The following is a 25,398-nucleotide window of genomic DNA, read 5'->3' on the forward strand; positions in this document are numbered from 1 at the left end:
TAGTTTTTGCCTGCAAGAGACTCCACCTCCTTTCAAAGTCCCCTTAAACCCTGTAGAGAATTTATCCCAGTACAGCTCCTGCCTCGCACGTAACAGTTACACAGGCAAAGAAAACCAAATGTCCTCAGTCCCACTGCAGAGGATTCAGATACCTGGTGCCTTGGAAAACCACTGCCCTGAAAAAGCAGGATTTCCACTTGGATTGAAGTGTTTTCTGGCTTGATACTTCCATTTATATTTTCTTGGCCCTAAAAATAATCTGAAGGAAGACATCGCCTGTCACTGATGTGGAAAACACCTTCCTCCCCCTTTTTTGTTTTCCTTCCTTTTTTCTTTCTTTTTTAGAGGAACAAGATACTCAAGGGGGAGAGTTGTTCTTTAGTTTTTGCTCTTCGAGCGTAGGTTAAAATGCCAGGCAAGGAGGAGGCCCTCAGCATCGCACATCTCCTCCTGGAACTGCATTGCATCACTTGGAAAACAGGACGAGAGGACATGAGACATGTCATCCCGATGTCTTTTTAACGGCACTTAGTCATATGCATGGGGATTCGTAACACCAGCATCTACTGCAAGAAAACGAGCAGATGCCAGAAGATTTTATTTTACGCTTAGCCAAAGAAAAAACCATGAGCGCATTTTCCGTTTTAAATGCTAGCAACATTTCGCAGGCTGACTCCCTCAAGGACAGCGGCAATTGGACGGCGGTAACCCAGTTTACCCAGCCGGGATGGCAAATTGCTTTGTGGGCTATCACCTATTCCTTCATCGTTATCGCATCCATCGTTGGCAACGTCACCATCATCTGGATTATTCTTGCGCACAGGAGAATGAGGACCGCTACCAATTACTTTATCATTAATTTGGCTCTTTCGGATTTGCTGATGTCTGCTTTCAATACCATCTTCAATTTTATTTACGCCAGTCACAACGTCTGGTATTTTGGCGAGGAATTCTGCAGGTTTCAGAACTGGTTCCCCATCACTGCAATGTTTGTGAGCATTTACTCCATGACAGCCGTGGCTGCAGAGAGGTAAGAGGCGAATGGAGAAGATAAGGTCCGAAAAATTCACTGTAAGTTACAAAAAATGATTGCAATACTTTGTGCAATTGGCCCCCACCTACCATGTCAGGTGCCTTATCAGCAAAGTGGGAGGAGTGCCAGGCAAACAGACTATGGGGTTAGATGCTAGTTATGGCATGAAAGGAAGGTTCTTCTGCCTTATCCCTGGTCTGAATCACACCCGAATGTGTAACGAGTGGAAGTGGCTGGTATTTTATTGTTCCTGTGTTACTGATCATAAATTGTTTCCCAGTCATCTTGCAAACTCAGGTTTTTTAAACCACAAGAAGGACCTCTCATTTGGACAGAGCTGGAGCGATATGAATATGCTGCAGGATGCTGAACGTATCAGCATCCACAATCCTGCTTGTGAGTCCAGCAAACCACCAGAAATAATGGGAATTGGATCAGAAATGGCAGAGTCTGCTCCAATCGTTCACAAGAATGACTTATTCCAAGAGGGAGGAAAGTAATTACAGTGATTTTGTTTGACTACTGAGGTAATTTGGCATTTTCATAATATATCTTACATCTGCCAAGTCTCTTTTACTTGAGCTTAAATTTGTGGAGTCTGAGTGCGTTTACAGCTCATTGTTAAGTAGCGTGACGCTGTTTTTCTTTTTACTAGAAAGTGGCCAAAAGTCCATGGGAATTTCCGCTCTTGTAAAAGAAGTAGAGGAGGTTAAGCTCCCTTCTAGGCTCTCTGCCCTCCTTCCCTCCGTCCTTCCCGTCTTCCCTCTGTTTCTTCCGCCCTCCGCCTGGCGCTGGGAACATCTCTACCTTTTCCAACCTATGTCCCTGCCGTGACCCCGTGGCGAAGGTCTTCCCCCGGGCAGCCAGCCCCGTCATCCAGAAATACCTGGCGGTCCTTTATCAAGCCCTCCTGGTGACGTTGCAGTCTCCTTCAGGTTTCCTCCGTTTCCTTATCAAATGCACGTATCCACAAAGGGCCCTTCCAGCTCCCTCGGGAGCGGAGCCAGCCCTCCGGAGCCATCCGAAAAGCATTGCTCCGTGAGTCATCGGGGTCGCTTTCGTAACTCCCGTCTCTGCCGGCAGCTCGGTTCACCCAGGCACACCCAGCCTCGGGAAGCGATCGATAGGCAAATCAAACCAGAGAAACAAACTAGCGAGAGAAAAAAGGCGGCTTCGCCCTGTCTGCATCTAACGCCCACTGAAACCCACACCGGAGCGGGGGGATACGGCCCGGATTGACACGCGCCTGCCCCAGGACGGGGCAGTGGCCCCTGCGGTCGCTGGAAGGATCGCTAATAAGCACAGGGATGAGTGATGTGTTTTATCAGCCTGCAGTTGTCCAGATGAAAGCAAATCCCTATTTAGAAGCAATGGCAGCTCAGTTTTAGACTCGAATACTCTTTTGCTGTTCCTGGCTTTAAATCAAGGGGTGTTGGTAACTGCTATTTTATACATGTGGGCTGCTGAAGAATATTTTTTTTTTTTAATTAAAAAAAAAAAAAAAATTCCATGTCCTCATGTCTCCGTACTCTTCTTCCTTGGGGACTTCTGGTGAAAGTACCTATACAGCCAAAATCTCTTTAGTCACGTGGCATGGATCAGAAAGAAAACTTGGCATCTCGCTGCAAACCATATTTAGCTATTCTTTGCTTAGCCTTAAAATAGATCCTGACACTGTCTCCTGGAAACTCGCGGCTTCCATTTATTGTTATGAGAACTTGCATCCAGTTGGGCTCCGTTGTTTAACTTCAATAAACAATGTCTTTCGAAGTGGTTTATTGTAAGGAAGGAGGCTAAGAAGTGACAGCTCTGTAAGCCATCTTTGTCTGTGGAAAAGGCCCTGGCGGTATGGCTCACCGTCGGGTTTAGGACCACTCTCTTTTCCCGTTTCAAGCTGCTCCGTGTACTGGAGCAGCTGTTCCCACTGCACGCTTTCCGCAGCGCTCTAGGCAGAAATGTAGTATATCAGATCAAGTTCCACACTCCAGTTAGCAAAGGCCCTCTTCAGAAAGTGTGCAAGAGTCTCCGAAATTCAGCTTGTTTTGTCTGCGCGGGACGAGGACCGGAGGAAGGGTGCCGGGAGCGTGGTCCCAGCATCCTGGGACGTGACAGGGAGCGGGGCACGGAGAGAGGGCACAGGGAGCACAAGCAGCAGCGGGGCAAAGGCAGCCCTGCCACACAGCAAGAGCGGCCAGGAGATCTCAGCAGATTGGGTAAATCTCCCAACTTGCAGGAGCTTGCCTAAAAGCGCAGCTCACCTGGGGCGTGCACCCCTGGGAAAAGGGGTGGGAAAGCCTCTGCCCCTCCAGCACCCCTGTAATACCTTCGGTGTCTGCAACGCGGGCTGCTTTGGTATCATTTATACCCAGGACTTGCCGTTCACCAAGAGCCACAGATCGTGGATTTGGGCACTTCTGTGGGCAAATATTCTGGAGAATATTTGCCACTTGGTTCCTCCCTGAGGAGATTCGAGCACTGTATAATAACTGCCTACAACAAGCTAAAGAAAAGCAAGGTGACATGAAAATTTTATGGCTAAATAAGGCTCTGCTGCTGTGCAGCTCTGGCTTACTTACTGTGCTGTCTGTCCGTGCAGCCGCCCTCCGTCCTGCAGCAGCAGCCGGGCAGAGCTCCCTCCCAACAGCCTGGCCAAGAGACAGCACAGAGTTTGTCAGATTTTTGCTATGAAAACCACGAGGCAATTGGCATTTTCCACTCTATTTTGCCTTTGTAACAACCATGACAAAGAGTACAGAAAGCATGACAAGAAATGCGTAATTGATTATGTACTCATTACGATACCATGCATTTCTACACGGGGAACTTTAAACCAGAGAGCGCCGCGGGCTTGCAAGTAATCTAATAGTCAGATGTGCCGTGAGGGCTCTGAGCAGGTGTGGGACGAAAGGGTCAGCCTTCCCCTTCCACCCCAAGCACAAGTGCTCGAGCGTTTACAGGCGGAGGTGAATGGCACGTGAGTTTTCCACAGCTAAAAATCAGTGGGGAAAAATTCAGGGTGCAGGATACTCGAGACCCCAGTCTGCTGTTGTGATAATATGGGGCGTCAGAGGAGATGGACATAATTAGGGGGAAAGAGAGTCTTTGGGGTTTTTTTTGGTAGAGGAAGGAGAAAAGGGCACAGTATTAAAGAGTGCGTAACTCCAAACCAACACGAACAGTTCACAGCACGAAATTTCAGACCAAACACATAAAGCATTTGAAAAATTAATTAAAAAAAAAGAAAAACCCAAAGTAAGGGGGATACTTGCAAAGACCATATGCAGAAGGCATAGATGACTGCTTCCTCCTCACACCAGAAGCATCCATCCACATGGCTTTAATATATTCTGCCCTAAGACTTGCAATCATTCTCTTCAGAAAGGATTTAGCTCCTTCTAATTATTTATAGCCTGGAACCTATCAAAATGTCTCTATAAATAAAGCCCACTATACCGTCCTGGTGAGTTTTTACACTTGCTATATTTGTTGTATAATTTACCAATGCAACTGTAAAAGCATTACCTATTTTTCTTGCAGGTACATGGCAATAATTCATCCCTTCAAGCCCAGGCTCTCTGCTGGAAGCACCAGAGTCATCATAGGGATAATCTGGCTGGTGGCATTTGGGCTCGCGTTCCCGCAGTGCTTCTATGCGGAGATCATGATGGACAACGGAACGACGAAATGCATCGTCGTCTGGCCCGATGACGTCGGATCCAAGCACCAGCTCACGTAAGAGAAACGAGAAAACTCCCAATTCATGCAAAAGTTAACTAGGAAATCCATTTCATCTCCAAACTGTTGGCTACTGGCAGTACTGGGAGAGAGGGCAGGGGGGAACCACGCAGCAGGGGAACACGGGTCTGGGGCAGCCCATCTAAGCTCAGTTAAGCCAGCTGTGGAAAAAGCTGCCAGGTGATCATGGCTCAGGGTAAAGAAGGGTGATGCACCATCCTCTCCTGCTTTAAAAAGTGGTTATAAGATCTAGAAGCCCTAGATACAGGACTCGGTGGATTTAAGAGAAACCAGTGCAAAAAGTCTCTGAACAAGCAATAAATCCTGGTTCCAAAGATTTTTGGATTTTCTCCCTCCATCAGGCAGGAAGAAACCGGGTATCTTTAATGCTGAGAAGCCACATAATTAGCTAAAAATTGTGCTGCTCTCTGTGGGGAAAAAGAAAAAAAAAAAAAAAGAGGAGCATGTTTCAAACACCCTAAGGTTTTATAGACTGACTTATCTGGGCACACATCTGCGCTCCCAAAAGCTCCTAACCCTCACAGCAATTTCCTCCTGCTTTAAAGCAAGATTGTTCAGACAGATGAAACAAGCCATACCCTGCGAGGGGATCTGCTGTGATTAATCATTATTCAAAGCACATGATACGCAGAGCAGTTTGAGAAATTTATCAAGCAAAACATATTTATACAAAGTAGTAATGGAAGAACTGCAGAAAAGGAACAAATTAACAAAATGGAAACAATTTTTCAAACCAAACCCAAGCGCTAAACTCCCCGCGTCCATTCTTCGCTGTGAACACTTTTGCCCAGCTACATGCACCAGGGAAATTTTTCCCTTCTCGGTCTTCATCTCTGGCAGACAGCTGGATGCCTCCTGCGGTTAGTTATTACCAAACTAACCGGTTTTCACACTAATATGCGCCAAGTTCCAGGAGCTTCATGTCAGTTTGGCTGAGCAGCAGCATATTCAGCCACTGGCGGTCAGTTGTCCCCAGCCGCCAGAGTCACAGAAGAGCAAGAGTAAAATCAGGCTCGCATTGTGTTGGGTGACGTTCCTCCCGGGGCTCCTTGGCTGGTAGCCCATGGCACATACTGGGGAACACAGTGTGCCAGCCTCCTGTCCACGGAGAAGGAGGGATAGTAGATAATCACTTATATATAAGTTGCTGACGACTATTTCATTCAGATGAAAAGCGTGAGGTTTATTTCTCCTCTTTGGGAAGGACTGAAACAAAAGTCTCCCAGCACGCAAATGAAATCTCCGCGGGCTGGAAAGGTTGGTCCTGAACCAGCAAATAACGGGGCAGGTTCTTTCGGGGATGCCCAGCTAAAGAGCAGCAGCTCCCGAACACAATAAATCACTTCATTCACCAGCTCGCTCTCCCTGAACAGCCTCAGATCTGCCGGTTTCAGTAGCTCTCCTAGAAAGGAAGTTGGAAGCAAAACTCCCCAGAAATCATCTTGAGTGATGGATCTGTCGGGACAAACACTTGCAATACAGAGCAGGGAGAAGCAGCCATGTGCAGCCATTCATGTGCTAGTCCAAATACCAAGGAAAAGAAATACTAAGAAACCCAAAGGAAAAACCAAAGAAATGGAGAACTGGGTTCCTCTGTTGACTGTGGGTCCTCCAAATCCTTCTTAGTCAATTAAAACCAGCTTTCAAGATTTCTAGACTTCAGAGCAAAGGAAAATCCTTTTCTGCAGGAAAAATGTTTACAATTTTGATAGAAACAAATCCAAAAAAACCCAAACAATGCACTACTGTGACTGCCAGTGCCTGAGAAATCCTGGATATGAAGGCATCAAATTTGTAGAAGTTTAACCAAAATAAAGAACCTTGACCACAGAGGATTTTTTTCTGGTGACAGGTTAACTTTGCACCAAAGTAGCAAAACTACAAGACTAAAAGTTTCTTTTTGCCACGTGCTCAAGCTTAGGCTCCCACCCCCTCCTCCTCCTTCCAGGATGGGAACTCTAAAAGAGTTTTGCATTTCTGCTGCGCTCCACACGCGGTATTAGACCTTCAAAAGCGGTACCCTTCTGAGGAGACTTGGGAAGGGTGGAAAACGGGCAGCGATAAACTTGCCGCATTTCACAAATACAGTATTTTTCTATGCGCAGCCACTGTTCTTGTATTTGCGACCACCCCAAGGAGCAAACACCACCGAGCGCCCCGACACCCATTTTACCAGCCCTCTGCAAAGCAGCTGCCCCCGCTCGCTAACGCGGCGAGGAACTCCAGAGCGTTGTCGTACTGAGAAAGGCCATTTGCACCCAGCCTTTTGTGGTCGTTGCCAGCAGCGTGTGCCAGAGCCCTCCTGCCTAATCCTAGTTTTTACACTGTTTATGTTCATTTGACAGCTGCTCTAACCGAGTGAGCAAGTTGTTCCCTCCCCATAAATGGTGGTTGCTTAAAATAATCAAACCCCAGCGTGAGGGAACCAGCAGAAGCTTGTGGGGTAACATGGAAAGCTAGGAAGGACCGCGCTAAAATACAGCCGAAGGAGATGCCAGCACTTTCAGCTAGAGCAGTAGCCGAGCGGCCTGTTGGCGATACAGAATTGTGTGTACACTCACAAATAAAAACGGCCAGCGACGCAAATACAGCAATGACTGCCGCTCACTCGCTGCGTGCTCTAAGCAGGCAATATTCCTTCCTCGCTATCTGCGGCATCTTCCCTGCCAAGTTTGTGCACCCTGTTAGCAGCCAGCTACATTTTGAAGTCCCTGATCCAGGTTTTTTCATTGTTGCTGAATTAAGCTGTTGACACTATTGCATTCATCAAGTTACTCTGCAGTTTTTGAAATATTCCTTTTCCATATCTGCATTTTAACGGTTCATATTTTTACAGCCACAAGACTTAGACGTCTCTCTTTCCTGACTGCAGTGGGATAGCAAAGTTCAGGGCAGGTGGCCATGGACTGTAACCCTCTGATAAAAGATAAATGGTATTACTCCGTCTTGAAAGAGCAGTGAATCCAGTCCAAGGACTAATCATCACAACACAAGAGAGATGAGCTTTTGCTGTTTACTGAAGTCCCTGTAATGATGTTTGTAGGCAAAATTTCCGCTTCTTTATGCTTTGGGGTTGAAGTTGATGGGAGCCAGACACACATGCCCAAAAGACAATTTCAAGACACATACTGACTACGAAAATGTGCTTGTTCTTCTTTTTCAGGTATCACATTGCAGTGATCGTGTTGGTTTATTTACTGCCTTTAATGGTGATGTTTGTTGCATACAGCATTATAGGAATTACTCTGTGGAGCAGTGCGGTTCAAGGCAACCACCTTAGCAGAGTCTGCTACGAACACCAAGTTAATGCCAAAAAAAAGGTCAGAAGTGAAACTTTAAAATAATTACCCTCAGCGCAACAGCCCTGCTGGCTCCAATTCCAAAATGGAGCTTGCATTTGATACAAAATCTTGTGGGATTGGGCATGAAAGGTTGACAAAATATTTTGGGCTGGGGGTAAAGGGCATCACCCAGTGAGTATGAAAAAAATGGTGATCCACATGCACCAGCCAGCCTCCAAGGAAGGCAGGCTCACGTCGGTAGGCAGTGGGCCAGTTCCCAGCAGTCCTTAGAGAGTAAAGCCCAGCGTCCAGTGAATCTGCACATTGCAGGATAAACCATGGCCAGGAATAACACACTGGTTTTGTTCTTCTAGTTTGTGAAGACCATGGTGGTAGTTGTGATCATTTTTGCTGTCTGCTGGTTTCCCTATCACATATACTTCATCCTGGGGAGCTTCAAGGAAGACATCTACCAGCAGAAGTACATTCAGCAGGTTTATCTCGCAATCTTTCTCCTTGCCATGAGTTCAACGATGTACAACCCCATCATATACTGCTGTCTTAACCAAAGGTGAGTAGCGTGCACATGTGTGCGCAGAACGAACGAAAATCTCAATCTGAAAAAGCATAAATCTCTGGAGGTGAGAACAACTGTGATTTTCAACTGCAGTCCATAGGCCAGGTAGACAAGTTAATTTATACTCTGCTAATAACGTGAGATTAGCCAGGCTGTGCGAGTGAGATTTTAACTCAACCCTTAAGATTTTCTGCCTCCGAATAAAGCACAGGTGTATGATCAGCGCCGCCACATCTGCACCAGTTTCCACATGCAGACTACCTTATTTCCAAGGGAGGAGGGAGGACTCTAATCCCTACAATGCATCCGCTAACGCCGGGCTGGCTTAACCACCCGTCCTCCTGTGCCGCCACCCCCCAGTGCAGCCCTGAGCCCCCCGCGCAGGCGCAAGGCTCATTCCCGTGGGGAGTAGGAGCAGCCCACCGGCGACCTGCCGAGGCTCCCATCCGCCACGAGCGAGCAGCTGGGAGAGCACAACCTCGTCGTGCCAAGAGATGTCCCTCTTGCTCTGCGCTGAGAACGGGCTGCTCTCGGGACGCCGGTGCGGCAGGACGCTGGGCTTGGGGAGCTGCTCTGGCTGCCCTGCGGGTCTCCATGCCGGTTCCTGCCTGCGCATCCCACTGACAGACACCTCCCTAACCCCCATCTTTCTTCGCCCCGGCTGCATGCGCAGAGAGCTTGAAGGGTAAGAAATAGTTATCGGCACACCTCCTCCAGTCCAGTTTCACTGGGACTCCACCAGCAAAACGCCTAACTCCAGAGTGATGCTAGGAGGCTCGCTCCTTCAGAGCGTTTCAAACAGCATCCTGCCCGTAAGCTTGCAAAAAGAAGGCAGTTTTGCAGCCCATTCAGCCAATCTGCATTTACCGTGAAACACCCAAACACATCCTCCTTCTCTCTCAGAAAGTAGACAGCTTCCTCATTTAATTATTCATGGTTTTTAAAAAAGTTTCCAGTGGGAAAACACAGGTATTTTCCTCAGATGCTCCACTTCACGCAAATGCTGTTACCAGCATGGTCAGCACCATCTACTGAGCACATCAAACATTCTGCCGTTTAACTGATCTTACATATTTACTTAAAATATAAGGAAATCTGATCATAAACTCCTATTGCTCTTCCTTCCTTGGTTTTATACATTTAGCTCTTCACCTCACTCCCTTGATTTCAATAGAAACTTTTTATTTCCATGGTCATTCAGAGGTAGAACCAAGTCATGCATTTGTTCTTTCTCTGTGCAGTCAAAAAGATCATTTCACCATTTAATTTCTTTTCTTAAATTTACAGGTTTCGTTCTGGCTTCAAATTAGCCTTCCGGTGGTGTCCGTGCATAAAAGCAACTGAGAAAGACAAACTTAAACTTATGTCCCCATCTCTTTACCAGACAACCCACAGGAAGTCAAGAACAAGTTTCAGCACAGAAACCCAACTCAATGAGAAAGAGAAGACATCATTTACCCTCACTCAGCTAACACTTTGATTTTCTCCTCCCGGTTCTGGCTCTATCCTAATACACCACTTCAAGGCAGCAGATTTGTAGAAGCCTGAGGCAGGTCTTTTTTTCTGGAGCAACTGTTTCCTATGGGACTTTTTCAGATGCCACCAGCATTGAAAGCAGTCTGCTGATAATACTTATATCCATCTAGGTCCAAATATCACGCAGCTATGGATGCAGCTTCAGCCCTCCCTTACACCAACAACTGCAACACAGAACAGAGACATTTTGCCCACGAGGTCAAAAAAGCAGCGAAGCAGACCTGAGGCAGTACCAATCAGTAGAGTATCAATTATTCTATTCCAGATAGCAATCTCCTGCTTTCCGTTCCACCAAGACACTTAAATCTGGAAAAGAGGTGATGGAGCAGAAAGGCTGGGGCACATTTGGCCCAGTTTGGATGGATCCTCAGGGCTGCGTGGGCAGCTAAGTCCCATGGCTCAGCAGCCCCAAGGCGGACAAGACTGTGGAGCAAAGCTTGTTTACGACAAAGGCAAATATACTAACACATCCCGACTGAAAAGCCTGCCCTGCAGATTTTCTGAATTCTGGGATTTTCATGCCTGCAATTTCACCAGCACTATCTCTCATCAGTTAAAAGCGAGAAGCAGTTCCTTAAGATGTTGTCATTGCATGGATTTCTATAACCTTGTACCAAAATACAATGTCATTTTCCTATTAAACTGTGCCCAAGTGATTCCTCCAACTTCACAGTTACTGCGGTGCCTAATGTGGAGAGCGAGGCTCTCTGAAGAGCCAGTAGCCAGGTGTGGGATGCTCACTGGCTTGGTCAGGGCTCATAGATCCAAACTGAATCCACCTCCTTTACCTCCTCTTAGTCCTAACCGCAGTCTGACCCATCGCTGTCTGTTCCCAGATAGTCCCTTCATCTTCCCTTTCCAGACTTACCCCATTTTTATCATCACTGTTCTTCTCTTCTCAGATACGAAAATAAAGGCTGAAATATGTCGTCTTCAAAGCCTGAGGCATTATGTGCAGGCATACAAAACAGAGGAAGCTGAAATATAAACATTTTATATAAAGTAATACAGCATTTAATACTGGTGTGGTAAGTAGCACATCACAATCGCCTTCCCCTTTCATGACAGGTTTGTATATAACATCACAGAGCCATATCTTAGCACACAAAAAGCTCCTACAATGTCGACAAGATCCAGTTATTTAAAATACTCCTCTTTGCTCTGTGAAAGCAAAACTACAAAGTGTTGCCAGGCTTGACTTCTGCAGTAAATTCGGAGAAAAGATTCGTGGCTTGAACTGACAGAGTACTCAGGGATATGATTTTCCCAAGTCTGTTCCAATACAGGAGCCAGCAGATACATCTTCCTTCTCCACTTCATCTTCTTCACCTCCCTGGCTGCTGTGGGGAACAATTATGTTACACAGAGGCCCAACAAACTTGTCTCGCTAATTGGACAACAGAGCACAGGGCTGTATGCCCTTCTTAAAAAGTTGATTATTTTAAATCATTCCAGCAGTAGTTTTTAGTCTAGATGTTACCTGTCCAGCCCCCTTAACTGCCCAGCCTGCTCTTCCCGAGACTGCACTGCTGGGGTGCGTGCGGGGCAGAGGGAGAGCAGTAACAGGCATCTACAGACAGCCACCACCAAGTCTTTCTTCTGAAGGGATTCAAAACAATTTGGGAGGGACGCTCTGCAAGGCACACATCTCTGGGATCAGACTAGAGGTTGCAAAGACTCTTGCTCTGAGGAACTGAAGGACACCTACACAGAGTTCACTATTTTGTATACATAAGCTGTACCTCTCCCATGCCCAGCTCCCATAAGCTCCCTCTCCCATGTAATTGTAAGGCCTTTAAACCCTGCAGATTTCTAATGCAGGTCTTTTTAGACCTTGAGCATCCCATCTTCCCCTCCATCTTCCATCACATCTTAGCAGCTGGCCAGAGCCTATTCCAGATGCCCAAGTGCCACACACGTGCTGGCACTGTCTCCCCTGGGCAGTCCCTGACAGGCACCAACGTTTTCTGACAGCTCATGGCATCTCTCTCTCTTGTTCGGGCGCAGAAAGCAGAGGATGATTTCTTCAGGTTGCACGCGAAACTCCCCGTGCCCTGAAGGACTCACACTGCAGATCCCGAGATGTTTCTCCGCTAGAAACAGCAACAGTTAAGAAAGCAGAGACGCTCTGAGCCCTCGTTAGATACTGGGAGAAAAGGCATGCCAAGGCAGATTACATTATTTCCTGTGATATATGAAGTAACAGGAACACCACACTCCATAGCAAATACATGCAATTCTTCATATAAATATAGACATGATTAAATACCACGCAGCAGTAAAACACCTCCAGGTCAGCAATAAATCCCTCCTCTGTACAGTTACTCGCGCTCTAAGCAGCAATGGAGACCCTGCAGTCAGTAAAGAAAAACATTTAAAGAATCTCATTTTTATGGCAAAGGAACGAACAAAAAGCACAGAACGGGGTTCAGAAGTTCAGAAACACTTTATTTTGCCTTCTGCTATTTTCTTAAGAAAACAAAACAAAACAAAGTCTGCTTGTTTTAAAACCCATTCAAAAGGCTTCTGAGAGAACCTCCAGAGGAGTAAGGAGTGGATGACATTACAACAGTGGTATGCAAATGGTCTTTTCCCCAGGAAATATAAGATTTTTGTGTTCATATTGCAGTAATTACAGCTTAACAATTAAGAGGACTATGATTTTATTCACCAAGCCTAAAAGCTTTAAGTCAGACATCTCAGTCATTGCTTGGATAACATTGGAGACATTTCTTCAGACAGTTATAGCTTGTGATTCACTTGGAACAGTTTCCTAGGGGTAAGAAGTAGTCCGGAAATGGAAATCCCACCAGATCTCCCTTTGGAAAAGAACTGCCGTGTCTTATCGAGTACATCACCTATGGTCCACAGTAGGAAAAGTTGCGCTGTTAGAAACACAAACTCACTCCCTATTTGTTATGAGCTGGATCCAATAAACAAAACGACCTATGCCAGCATCTCCAAAATTCACAGTCACCCTGAGACCAAGTTTAACTTCCACTTCTCATTCATCCTCTATCCTGCACTGAGCCTAGCCCTCAGATGCTGAAGAGCTCCGAACCCAGGTCCCCGGGCACGGCTCACACCACCCCTACAGCACTGCCGACGGCAGGCATAAGATTTGCAAATCTTCAAGCAATTAAAATGCAATGTGTCCCCTGTGCCCAAAAACTTTCTCACCTTCTTCTGTCTCCTATTTGGGGTCATAGCTGCACATCAAGGGTGTCAGAGACTATTCAAGCTATAACGTAAGATGGGTTATCGGAGAAGCACAACTTTAGTGTATGCAAAAGGAGCTTTCATATACAACTCCAACACAGGATGTGCAAATCATACTGGTGTATGAGCACCTGACGCTGCGATTCTGCAAACGTTAACCCTATGCACACAGGGAGGTTACGGACTCTGACGTGCATCATACTTCTGCAGGGACGCAGTGACTGTAACGTATCCATCGCTGTGTATCTGGCAAAGCCTAATACAATCACATTGGCTTTGATGCAGTGGGCTGAGGTTTTCCTGCACTGCAGATCCCCCTGCACGAGACAGGGCACGAGATGCACCCAGACAAACTACATGCGCCCTAAGATTTGGGTGCTGTCAGCTCTGTGCCTCTGCTGAACTACGTTAGGAAACACGAGGCATGGGGACCTGGGTGAAATCCACCCTGTTTGAATCTGACCCCGAATGCCCGGGAATAAAAACACACATACAAAACGCAGGCACCACTGGGATTAGGTTGCAGCTCTCCCTACACAATAGCTCTTCCCAAAGCACTAAGCCACCAGCCAACAGCACCTCTTCCAGAAAGAACCACTAAACACCAGTTAACGCACATCAAAAAAAGTTTAATATTTTCACAAGTATCACGTAACACTAGTATCGGAGCTACTAGTGTGCAAAGTAAAAAGACTCTCTACCTTTGCAAAACCAGTTAGGCATGCAATTTTTCAGGTAGACACACACTTAAAGCTGTAATGACTGTTTGTGACTCACATGTTACTTTACAACATTCACTCACAGTGCACCATAATGCATATTGAAATGTTATCGATAGGTAGGGCAATCCAAATCTTAGGGGAGTGGAACGAGGACAAAGAAGAGTAGCCTGCAAATTTCCATCTACTTTCTGCAGGAAAAGGCAGCAGGGAAAACCATGCAGACATCTCAAATTCATTTTTGGTAGAAGAACGGGAATTAAGGACTACTTACTGTGTGGTCTCCCTCTTTGCAGAAAGCGGCGTGACTTCCAAATGTTATTCAACGTTTGCCTTCCTAACTGCTTCTCAATTTAAGCAATGCAACTGGTATGCAAATATAATAATGGCACCGACTCGACAGAGGACAGAATACACCAAGTGTATATGATCTTTGTTGTTGCTTTAGTCCTTGGAATGAGCTGGGTCCGATTTTGGCTTTGTGGTTTGTTTAGTTTATGCAGCCGGGTCCTCAAAGGCAAGATCAAAATCAAACCCTCATATTCCTTTCTGATCACTGACGCTAGCTGAGTGTTTGTGTTTTGAGTGGCTGCTTAACAGTATTAAAGATTAAAGCTTTGTGTGGAAGCAAATACCCATTTAAGGCAAGATACAGAAGTATACACATCCGAGTGACGCTGTCTAGCTGCAGATTCGGTAGAAGGGCAGCTGCAGTGCCCTGATCTAGACTAACAAGAAGAGATAGAAAATATTTTTAATAAGTACTCTTAAAAAGAAGAATACAGCACAGCCTGCCTAGGGACCATAAATCTACCGATTTCCCGGGTCTGGAGATTTGGATTACCCCAATCACCAACCACTTTGTTTTACTCTTTAGGGATTTCTTGCCGAAACGTGACAGACTTCGCCCAGTAACACAACACTTTTCACAGAAGCAATGGGAAATACCAGTGGAACCAGATCTGTGGGACAAAGGCGTTTACTTTTACCATGACAAAACAGGCATCAAGGAAGCAAGTAAGTCGCATTGTCAAGTCCCACTATAGAGTTACGTGCGTGCACAGTGCTGACACACCATAATGTTTTCACAATCGCTTTATACGAAACAACAGCAGGTAGATATGCAGGAGGGAACTGTTGCTTCCCCTTCGCTAAAAGCATCAACACCCAGGTCTGGTGGTCAGTGTGCTGGCAGTGCGCTTAACAGGGATGCTGCAAAGAACACATTTGGTACGATGCAACGGTAGCTCTCAACGCACATCACTTGGGGGCAATTTCGTCTCGGACAACAACTGATTTTTGACAGCTGCAGAAATTATAGACTGATTTTTCCATGACCTACAGATGGGGAAGGTACCAACAAGGTGAATAAGAAACATGCAGATTGGGGTCCAGAAACAGGAGATATTATTAACAGCACACATTCTATCTTGTATCCTATTTTTTATGTCATTAGTTGTATTTTTTTTCCCCGATAAAGCAGTGAGTTCTGGGTTTTTACCAGTTCTGACTATGCAGTCGCTGCTTTATGAGAAAGTGCTCACAAGACAGAATCGGGGACGGGATTGTGGAGTTCAGTTCTGCTCGGCATCGCGAAGCCTGCATCCCACCGCTGTGATGAGCGCTGCCCCTTTCCCGCTGCCGTCCTCTGACAGCAGGAAGGTCACGTCGCAGTTGGGTGCCAGGTCTTTGACTGTTTGGTGCATGATCCTCGAAAAGCTGCGAAAGGAAACAACGGCAGTGGGTGAGGGAGGTCCCGCAGCATCTGCAGAGCGTAGCACTGCCACAGGCCTTTGCAGTGCTCCCCCTTTCACCGGGGAAAGAACTAAAATGCTGGAAACTAGGGTGGATTTGAAGACTGGGAGCAGTGGGAGTTAAAGGAAAAAAGCACTTGCATCCCACCCCTGCCTCTCTGTCTGCGCGGAGTTAACCCATATTGCTACCACCACAGCAAAGGGGAGAGAAGAGACCACGTACAGTTGTCTCATTCCCACCCAAGTCCCTCCATGCACACCAGAGATGGGCACTAGTCCTCTCCTCCTCCTGCCACCTGCCACCAGCTCTTTTAGACTCCTGCCCTCGCCTGCCATTGCTTCACAGCAGCCCATCTCCTCTGCACACTGAACAGAAACATCCTCCAAAGGGGCACCAGGCATTTCAGCACTGCTCCATCATTGCCTTTGCATAGCCAAGAGATCCTTCCTTTGCTGTGCAGCTTCCAACTTGTTCGGCAAGCTGCATCCCCTGCGGTTTGTCACCGCCCCAAGAATCCTTCACAAGTCCTTCTTGATCCTCTCGTTGCCCTTTAGAAAGCCCTGACCACCCCTGATTAAGACTTCTTTTCCCTGCTTCTTACCCTAGCAAGTAAGAGAGACCAGTCTGGTGCATCAAGAGAAAGGACGTATAAGCAACGCGCTACAGATCACAGGCAAACAAACGCTGAGAAGGTGAATACTCACTGTGGATGCAGTTTGTACAGAGTCCCATCCACACCAACCGTTATTTCCAGGTGCTCTAATCCTCTGTTCTCCCTAATTTTATCTACAACCGCAGCCATTCCAGCGCCGCACAACTGAGCTGCTCGCCTTGACACCGCTCCGCACACGGTCTTGACAATAATACTGTCGTCGCAGGTGCTGTTGAGCCCCAGCTGCTGGAGGATGGCTCGCACCTGCAGCAAGGCTAACCTGTCACTGCAGAAGCAGATGAGCACAGTGTTAAATTAAAGCTCAGTCAAGCCACTGCCACAAACCCCACTGCATCGACGGCTGCATCCATGCACCCACACCAGGCAGCAGCCTTTCCTGCCAGCGCAAGAGACCTTGGGGAACGCAAATTCATTCACCCCAGCACCACGCTGCAGTGCAGGAGAGGGGCGCAGGCAGCAAGGGAGGCTCTGAGTCCAGCTCTGCTTTGTCTCCCCTTCTCTTTTCTTACCAAAGGGCATTTCAGGAGAATATCTTTAATGACCAACTTGGGGTTCCCCCCCGACCCATAAAGACTCAACAGGCTTTGAGATTACTTTAAAATACAGAGTCCAAGCAATAAAGACACAAAAATATCCAGTAAAGAAGTGCTCATTGAGCTAGCGTTCATTCAGTTCAACAATTATAGCTACACACACACAAGGGGCACAGGAAAATGTCTTGATTTCCAAGCAAGCAAATAAAACAATACAGTAAGGGAATCCTTGACAGCCATTCCCATGATTTAGCAGTAAGCATTGCTAGAAATTCAGATGATGTTGCAAAGAGTCCTTCTGCGCATGCGCAGGCTCTTACTGAAACCAAAATTATCTCTGGAGAACCAAGCAATGCTCTCCAGCTGTCCCTCCGCTCCAGCAGTGTCACCGGATGAGCGTTACCACACTGTTTCACCCTAAATAGCCTCTGGTGCAGTGCTCTTACCTCTCAATCTGAGAAAGGAACTTGGTTTCAAAGATATGTCTGGTCTTCAGTGTCTCTGAAATCTGGCCTCTGAACAGGAACCCCCGTTTGGTGAAGTCGATCAAAATATTGCGGACTATTTCCCCCAGGTACATCCCACTGATCATCTTCTCATACCTGCAATGAAAGACAGCGGCACAGCTCAGAGGGATGCTGCTCACATTTGCAAAGGCAGCATCGCAGCTGCGTTATCAGCAAGGTGTCCTGCCTGCGCGCATTGGGGACATGAAATATGCAACTCAAATTACACAGAATGGCCATTTACTAGAAAAACTGGGCAAGAAAAAGCATGAAGACTCAGTGGGAAGCCTTGTGAGCCCATCTACACACACTTCATCTATTCCTCACTACCATGTTCCCCCAGCCAGGCTGTTTTTAATGACGGCTGGTATTTCTCCCAGATGGAAGAAATGAAAACCTGTTGCCAGAGAGCAGAACAGTGCCCAGATGAAAGCCAAATTTGCCGTGCATCCCCCAGTGACAGCCCTGAGTGGACCCCAAGGAAAACTTGTCTCCACTGCACAACATTTGGGAGCCCTCTAGAATCATGTCTGAGACCTTCAACAGAAAAAGCTTTTGGCTCCATGCAGCAAATTACAGGAAAACCACAAGTCACTGCGAGTGCAGCGTTTTTAAGGGAGTCCTGTGCTGCAAAACCCTGTGAAAGATAAAAGATGTGAAAATGTATGTCCAGCATGTTCACAAGATCACTGACCTGTAAACTAGCAAGATGGGGGTCCAGGGTTGGTTTATGCTTTTCAGTTAATTCCAGCACCTCATTTCCAGTAGGGAACCAGTAGTCAAAAAACCACAGGGAGGAACCAAGCCATCTTGAACCCCTCTTGGCCCTTACTTTGCACACAGGATCCGAGTTTCCCACTTGCAGGCCTTCCCCCAAGGCTAGAGAGAGGGAATATCTTCCACCTGCAGACCTCTTCCCGGCACACGACAAGGAGTGGTCCCTGAGCAATGCTCGGCACCGGTACAGGGCAGCCCTGTGCTGAGGATGGCAGGAGTCTGCTTTGCACTCCTTCCTCTCCAGCATCGTTCTGGTTTGAATGGATCATTTTGGGATCCGTGAGCTGTGCCCTTACCAATGAGAACTGAACACTTTTCCATTTATTGAAAAGTGCATTCAATGATGCATCCTTTATTTCCACCTCCTGAAGCTCTAAAGCAGGGTTTCTGCCCTGGACTGAGCGGAGCCCAGCGCGCCATCCTGCTGGAAGCAGGCCATGCAGTCCATTTAATGCTATGAGCTCTCTCAGGCTTGTACCCAGCAAGCGTCCTCCCTCTTGAGTGCCTAACTCTCTCTGGAATAAATTACTCCCCCTGGCAGTCTCTGCTGCTGCCTTTGGCTACTCGCTCCACGCCAACTCTGCCACTGCATCAGGCTCACTCAGTGTCTGCCTCTCTGGGTCTGTTTAAGCCCTAACTTCTAAAAGGCTTCCCAAGGGACCTGCCAACTTGTCCGCATCCCCCAGGTTTTCAGGCAGATTTACTCTAGCCACAAAATCTTTTTAAAAGCTCCTGGCATCGAAGCATTGCTGCAGAGAAATTAATTACAAAAAATTGTAGTCTGGGCATGCAGCAGTCTCAGCCCAGTTTTATCGGTGCTGGGTACACCTCCTTGTCAGCCCTTTCTTGAAGGGAGCAGGGAAGCACTTGCCCAAACAAGAGCTGGACCCCCAAAATAGGATCCAACCTCCGGGGCCAAGAAAGGCAGGTCCTCTAACATGACATATTTCATCCAGAAAATTGCCTGAAATAAGAGCTGGCTGCAATTGCTAGAAAGCTCCCGAATGCTTTACAGCGAGCAGCTCTAAGCTCCAACCATGCTGGCTGGTCTAGGCTGAGGATTTCTAGAGGTAGAGCCCTCTACAAAGAGAGTTCTCTCTCTAAAAGAGATTAAACTGAGACCAAGAGCAAAAGAATGACAGGCCATCTTAACCCCCCCAGTACAACACAGGATGAGAAAAAGGGTCTCTTAGTAATTTCAAGACTGTTGAAGTTCTCACCAAAAACCCTGCTGCAGTCCCATGGCAGCAAATAAGCTGCAAAAAAGCAGCGATCCGGAAAAGCACAGAAGAGGGAGATCCCACAGGATAGCAGGGCTGCAGTCATTTTTGACTCTTAACCTCTCCCTTCTCCAACTGCGAGAAATCCAATTCTCTCTTAAAAGCATTTAAGGCAGCCTGGCTTATACTTAGCGCACCATTTATCCCGCAGTACCTTTGCTTTCCAGCATTTAGTGAATAGTCATCAACCGCTTTGTCATATATTGTCCTGATATCGTCCAGGCATCCATTATCCCCGAACGCTCCCCACTCCGTGTTCACGCACATCCGTCCTTGCTCACCGTCCACCATCTCTATGTTTCTCATCTCTTCCATGTAACAGGCATTGCTGCCAGTTCCTGAAAGAAGAAAACACTGAAATTACTCTTTTGTTTGGAACAAAACAACACTAGAACAAGCACGACAGCCCTGACAAAACCTGCTGGGGGATCTTGAATGTGCTTTTTCTGAATGATGAAGTCAAATCATCATTTGAAATGTCACAAAAAAACCCCACTCTTCAATAATCCTGAATTGAGGGAGAATATTACTTCAGTGGTGCAGCGCTCAGGGTGGCTCCGGGAAGAAGAGGCTCACCCAGGCCAGCTGGGCTGAGGGTCCCATGCTACAGGGAGGAGCAGCAGTGCGGCACTTTTGGCACACCAACCCTCACGTGCTCCTGAACCCAAAACCGCAGCAAGCAACCAGCTGGATTTTGAAGTTAGGAACCACCTTCCACAAAGCCCATGGACCCACAAAATTCAGGGGAAAATTTGCCAAACTGAAAACCTCAGCAAGTTCTGAGGCATCAGGAAAAGAAAACCCCAGGGGTTTTACCAGCTAATTCCAGGGTATTTTTTAGTTCTTGCTTGCTCTTTTTCTGATTCAAATTGCTTAAATAGTTTCTCTGGCAGGAAGGTTACTTCCATGTTGAAATGATGCCATATCTGATTCTGCTTAAAGGGGATCCTAAGGAGCGTGGCAGTTACAAAGCGCTCCATGTACACAGAGGCCTTATGGAGCAAAGCTTTATTAGCAAAGAGAGGATAGCTTTTGCCCCTACCTGGGGCAAAAGTTTTCTTGAAGTTGCCTACCAAACACTCATTTAACCCTGCATCACAGATTATGCACCAATTACATCAGCAAGTCTGTTTTCCTTTGCGATTTTTTAGGGTACTATATCAATAAAGCCTGAGCAAAAATAGATTCTCCCACAGTACTTCCCTGCTGCAGGAGAGCTGAGACACAGCACAGGGTTTGGGGGGGAAAGTCTGGGCTTGCAGACTGAGACCCAGGTTTGCAGGACCAAACTAGACCAAACCCAGTTGTGGACCATCAGCACTGGCCAACCTCCCAACGCCAAGTCTCGTCATCCAGAATGAGCTAAGTAAGGGCTGCCTGAATATGTGGATACCTATTAAACACGGGCTGTTAGACTGACAGGCTTTTAGATGACCTCCAGTTGCCAGCAGATGAAAAGCAGAGACCTGGTCTCATCAGTGGCTGTTTCCGAAGTATTCAGCAGCAGAGACTCAAAGCATCGGCTCTCCTGGGCAGGAGAGGTGGCACTGGGCAGAGACAGGGCACCAGCGTGACGTGAACTTGCCCTTGCAAGAATATTTTTCCCTGCCAAGCAACAGCGGGAAAGTTCACCCACCTCCCTGCACTGGGGAGAGCAGGGCGACTGCCGGCTCATGCAGGCTCCTCGGCGAGCGCCGTCAGTCTGGCCAAGGCAATTCAGGCAGCGCAGAAGGAGCTGTCAGAGCCCCAGGGCTTTTGCTCTCATTATCCCAGATGTACCCAGGCCACCTCCAACCCTCTGCTCTGCACACCAACACGCTGGCTGGAGAGCGTATCTGGCAGCAGACGGTCCTCAGAGGATGCTCTCAGCACCCCAAGGACACGCTGTCCTTCCCGCAGGGAAACTCTGTCCTGGAAAACATGCCACCAACGGAGCTGCGCAGACACGGTTTCCTACCCACACACTACTGTGCTGACTCATCCTGGACATTTTCCAACTGTCTGGAGGAGAAATCGGTGGCGTTTTATTTTCCTACAAGGCACCTCGCGACTGAAAGCGTTCTTAAAGCTTGCAGGTGCCTCGTCCCCTTCTCTCCCACTGAAAACTCATTTCTCTGGAGAGCTTTGGGAATTCACACCACCTTGTGCCACAGGCACCCCAAGCGTGGCATTTGCAAAGGCATCGGCAGTCACCTGTGGAATTATTTCAGCTGTCTCACTGCTGGAAAGGGAGCCGTCAGTCGCTGCACTTTGTCTATCAGAGCTTTCCATCATATGCCATTTGGGAATTGTGGGTGTGCTTTACAAGTTTATTCTGAGAGACCACATGCTCAAGGGAAGCTGTGGGCTACCTGAACAGTTTGGCAGGCTAAACTAACAGATACTCCAGGAGCTGGTGAGGCTACCTGAGCCCACGTTTGCTCGCTTCCCAAGCAGCACAGTGCCTTCCCAGTTAAAACAGGCAGGATTTGTTCAGCATTACAGCCTGGGCCTATCTCAACTGATCGTGCACAGAACTAAGCTGGCTGTTGAATTTTGCTCTTAATTCCTTCACGCAGCCTGCTTCTGAAGGGACAGCTGTTCATCTCAAAATCTTTCACTCCTGGGCACCCTAGCTATATTTTCAGTTAACCACAGGGATGCCTCCACGAGAATACAGACAGATGTGTCGACGTGCTGTTTAATAAAAAAGTGCCAAATAAAAAGCAGCTCTAACACATACCCACAATGAGCCCGATTTCACAGTTTGGGTCTTCATAGGCACAAGTCATCATTGTGCCCACTGTATCATTCACCACAGCCACCACATCCAAGTCAAACTCCTTCGGAACAGAGAAATAAAACAGTGAGAACTCTGGGTTTGGGGCAACCCCTCACACCAAAGAGGACAGAAAAGGAGTACATCATTGGGAACTCTGTCAAAGTACACTGGAAACAAACAACTGAAAGTACCAGCCTGATTTTACACATGCAGAAATAGGAACTTAATCTACTAGCAGGTAGCTAAGGCTCCTCGCATGCTCTACCTACAATAGACTATGTCTTCAGAAGAAAGTGTATTCCTGGCTGTTCTCTTTGGCTTAGATATATTTAAGTACAGATCTTGTATATAGGCACATGGTAGAGGGCTATCACCATTCTATATTACAGCAGTGCAGTAGCAAATCCAGCAGCAAAGGTTTTTAAGATCCTCTTTTCACTTGCTGATAAAACTCTGCTAAAATTAATGCTCTCCCTCAGGCTGTTTTTCTTCCCTTCCTAGAAAGATTCAGCTAAGCTGCTTGAGGCTTTTTCAAGAACAAGAGTTGGGAGGGGGGAACACTGTCATACAGCGTGCACTGAGGTGGATTCCTGCAGTCACTACATTGAAAACTCTTGCCTTCTCCATGCTCTGATGCAGTGAAAATTGCCACAGGGTTTGAAAGAAGCCTTCTACCAAATTTAGCAAGTTAGAAGTCTTTGGGGAAAAAAAACAAGCAATGAAACAAAATCCCCAGTGTGGCTCATTTTGAGTAGCAATTTTGGTTTGGTGGCTGAACTCTCCCGTTTCCACTGCACACCCTCTAGACCATCCTACGTGGTGGTCAGGCTACATGTCAGCATCAGAGCCAGCGCAGCCACACGGCGTCGGGGGCTGCTGCAAGGCAAACACCTTCTGTGCAGGACAGGAGGCACACAAACCCTGCGCGAGGAAACCAGCCTGGCCCACGAGGTCTGGCAAGTCTGCAGGGGAAGAAGAAGTAGGAGGAGAAAAAGAAAACGAAAAACAAAAGGAAGAATCACCTCTCTTCTTTTAATTCCTTCTCTTAGCAAATACACCACATCTTCTCCCTCGCAGTCTGTAGCTTTGAAGCCTTTTGTCCAGTTGAGAAGGATACCCTAAAAAGAAAGAAAACAGGTTATCAAGTTTCCTGGTGCACTACAGATTGCCCCAAAAATCCTACAATCCTCTAAGGGACGATCACTGGGCATTTCTATCTGATAACTTCCCTGCATTTGCTCACCTCCCCAGCCCGTAAAAGCACAAAATCACAACGCTTCACGCAGGTGACCGCAGATTATCGCACACCGCAGCTCCAACCCCACGGTCCCAGCAAATTGCCATGAATATTTACGGCCAGTTGGTACATGGTCTCATAGAAGCCCTCAGCTCAAGGAGAAGGTTCTCCAGTATTCACCAAGATGGGTGCTACGTTTTGCTGAACAACCTGTCTTCTCTCTCAGTCACACTCCAAAGTCTCCCTGGCTTGACCAAGCCTCCTATCATCAGCAAGATGACAGCATTTTAGAGCTGGACATTTGAATGCTGCTCCTAACATCACTGCCTATTTCCTCCTTCCTTACATATGAATACTCATCTTATTTTCGCTAAGACTCAAATGTTATTCTGTACACTTGACATTTCAAATGCTTTAGTGTGAGGTTATACAGAAGAGTCTCTATGAAAAGGAATATTTCTTTATATATGTGAAATTGCATCTAAAACTACTAATCATGCTTGGTCTCCAAATTTCCAGAGCAATGCAACAAACTCAAAAAAAAAAAAGTGTGACAGAAACAACAAACTCAAAAAAAAAAAAAAACCTGTGACAGAAAGTATGTCTTTCTTCAAAAAAAGTGCTAAGTAGACAGGAAACTATTAACAGCTGCACAGGTGGAGTTGGTGGAAGTATGTGGCAGTGAAGAAGTTAAACATGAAAGCAAAGAGAAAAAGGGTACGCTAGACAGGGACACGCTGCAGGCTACACTGTCACCCGCAGGGTGACATAGCCGAGCGGGCCCTGGTCCATCCGCTCCATCCGGGGAAACCACATCAGCTGGGGAACAGGAGCTGGCAGCAGGGATGGACTTTTGCTTACTGCTCACAAAACTCGGGAAGTACCACAGTCTCGCAGGTTTATACGATTGGAAAAAACATGATGCCTTAAAAAAGAGATATCGCCATCATGGAAAATTTAAATGCTCTTATCTGTCACAGCCATGGCCTGAGCAGCATTTGCATTACTACCTTTAAAGGAATTATTTATAGGAGCAGCTGTACTGGTCAGGGTCAGAGCATGAACCCTCCCCTTGTACAACCTCCCTGTAAGTGTCACATAGATGATACGAAGGTAGAGAAATCAGGGCTAGCATAAGCCCAAAAGCAGATTCAAAAAATACTAAGGAACTTACAGCATCCAGACTGGTCTGCTTGCAAGGGAAGGAAAACGTGAAGCCAAGAGGAAGACGTGCGCCTTTTATCCCCATATAATCCAGGAAGTCAGAAATGCAGGTAACGATGTGATCAAACAGCTTTAAAGAGAAAAGTCATGCATTTGAAGTTGTACATGTTACACGCTCTTAAGAAGGTATTTAAAAAGTAGCAGTGCTGCCAAAGAGAAACACAAATACCCACCTCTTCTCCTGTTCCCTGCATCACCTCTATAGGAATGGCATAGATCTTGTTGTGCATCTCAACTGTTCTCCTTTTACCGCTGCGGATTTTCACCAGCAAAACTCTAAAGTTTGTCCCTCCAAGGTCAAGTGCCAGAAAGTCTCCATTCTCTGTAAAAGAATATGCGTGTGTATTTAAAGAACCATAAGCAAAATTTTTAAAAGTGCTTTCCCCAGAAAGCATTTTGATATAAAATCTCTTCTCTTAGAAACTCTCAGTTGGGAAGATCTTCATCAAAGGAGGATTTTAGATGCTGCTTTGATTATTCCAGCCCTTTTTTCTTTTTGTAGTTTTTGGTTTTGTTTTGTTTTAAACCAAC

The 25,398-nt window shown here is 46.8% G+C and overlaps 2 protein-coding genes across 2 annotated transcripts in view; one reads left to right on the forward strand and one right to left on the reverse strand.

The window, feature by feature from the left end:
• Positions 1 to 626: 626 nt before the first annotated feature.
• On the forward strand, positions 627 to 10,127 carry TACR2 (tachykinin receptor 2). The gene is made up of 5 exons (XM_009577915.1): positions 627 to 1,030; positions 4,571 to 4,765; positions 7,953 to 8,109; positions 8,445 to 8,641; positions 9,935 to 10,127. The coding sequence occupies exons 1-5, from the start codon at positions 627 to 629 to the stop codon at positions 10,125 to 10,127; spliced, it is 1,146 nt and encodes a 381-aa protein (XP_009576210.1).
• A 5,493-nt stretch (positions 10,128 to 15,620) lies between these two features.
• The window catches only part of HK1 (hexokinase 1), a 29,327-nt gene continuing 19,549 nt past the window's right edge, over positions 15,621 to 25,398 (reverse strand). Inside the window, exons 10-17 of the mRNA XM_009577904.1 lie at positions 25,041 to 25,204; positions 24,818 to 24,937; positions 23,429 to 23,524; positions 22,368 to 22,467; positions 19,800 to 19,983; positions 17,529 to 17,684; positions 16,581 to 16,814; positions 15,621 to 15,840 (exon numbers count right to left, since the gene is read on the reverse strand). Coding sequence (XP_009576199.1) covers positions 15,696 to 15,840; positions 16,581 to 16,814; positions 17,529 to 17,684; positions 19,800 to 19,983; positions 22,368 to 22,467; positions 23,429 to 23,524; positions 24,818 to 24,937; positions 25,041 to 25,204 — 1,199 coding nt within the window. The 3' untranslated portion in view covers positions 15,621 to 15,695. The remainder of the gene's footprint in view (positions 15,841 to 16,580; positions 16,815 to 17,528; positions 17,685 to 19,799; positions 19,984 to 22,367; positions 22,468 to 23,428; positions 23,525 to 24,817; positions 24,938 to 25,040; positions 25,205 to 25,398) is intronic.

The sequence above is a fragment of the Fulmarus glacialis genome, unplaced genomic scaffold, assembly GCF_000690835.1.
Source record: "Fulmarus glacialis isolate BGI_N327 unplaced genomic scaffold, ASM69083v1 scaffold7190, whole genome shotgun sequence".
NCBI classification, from domain to species: Eukaryota; Metazoa; Chordata; class Aves; order Procellariiformes; family Procellariidae; genus Fulmarus; species Fulmarus glacialis.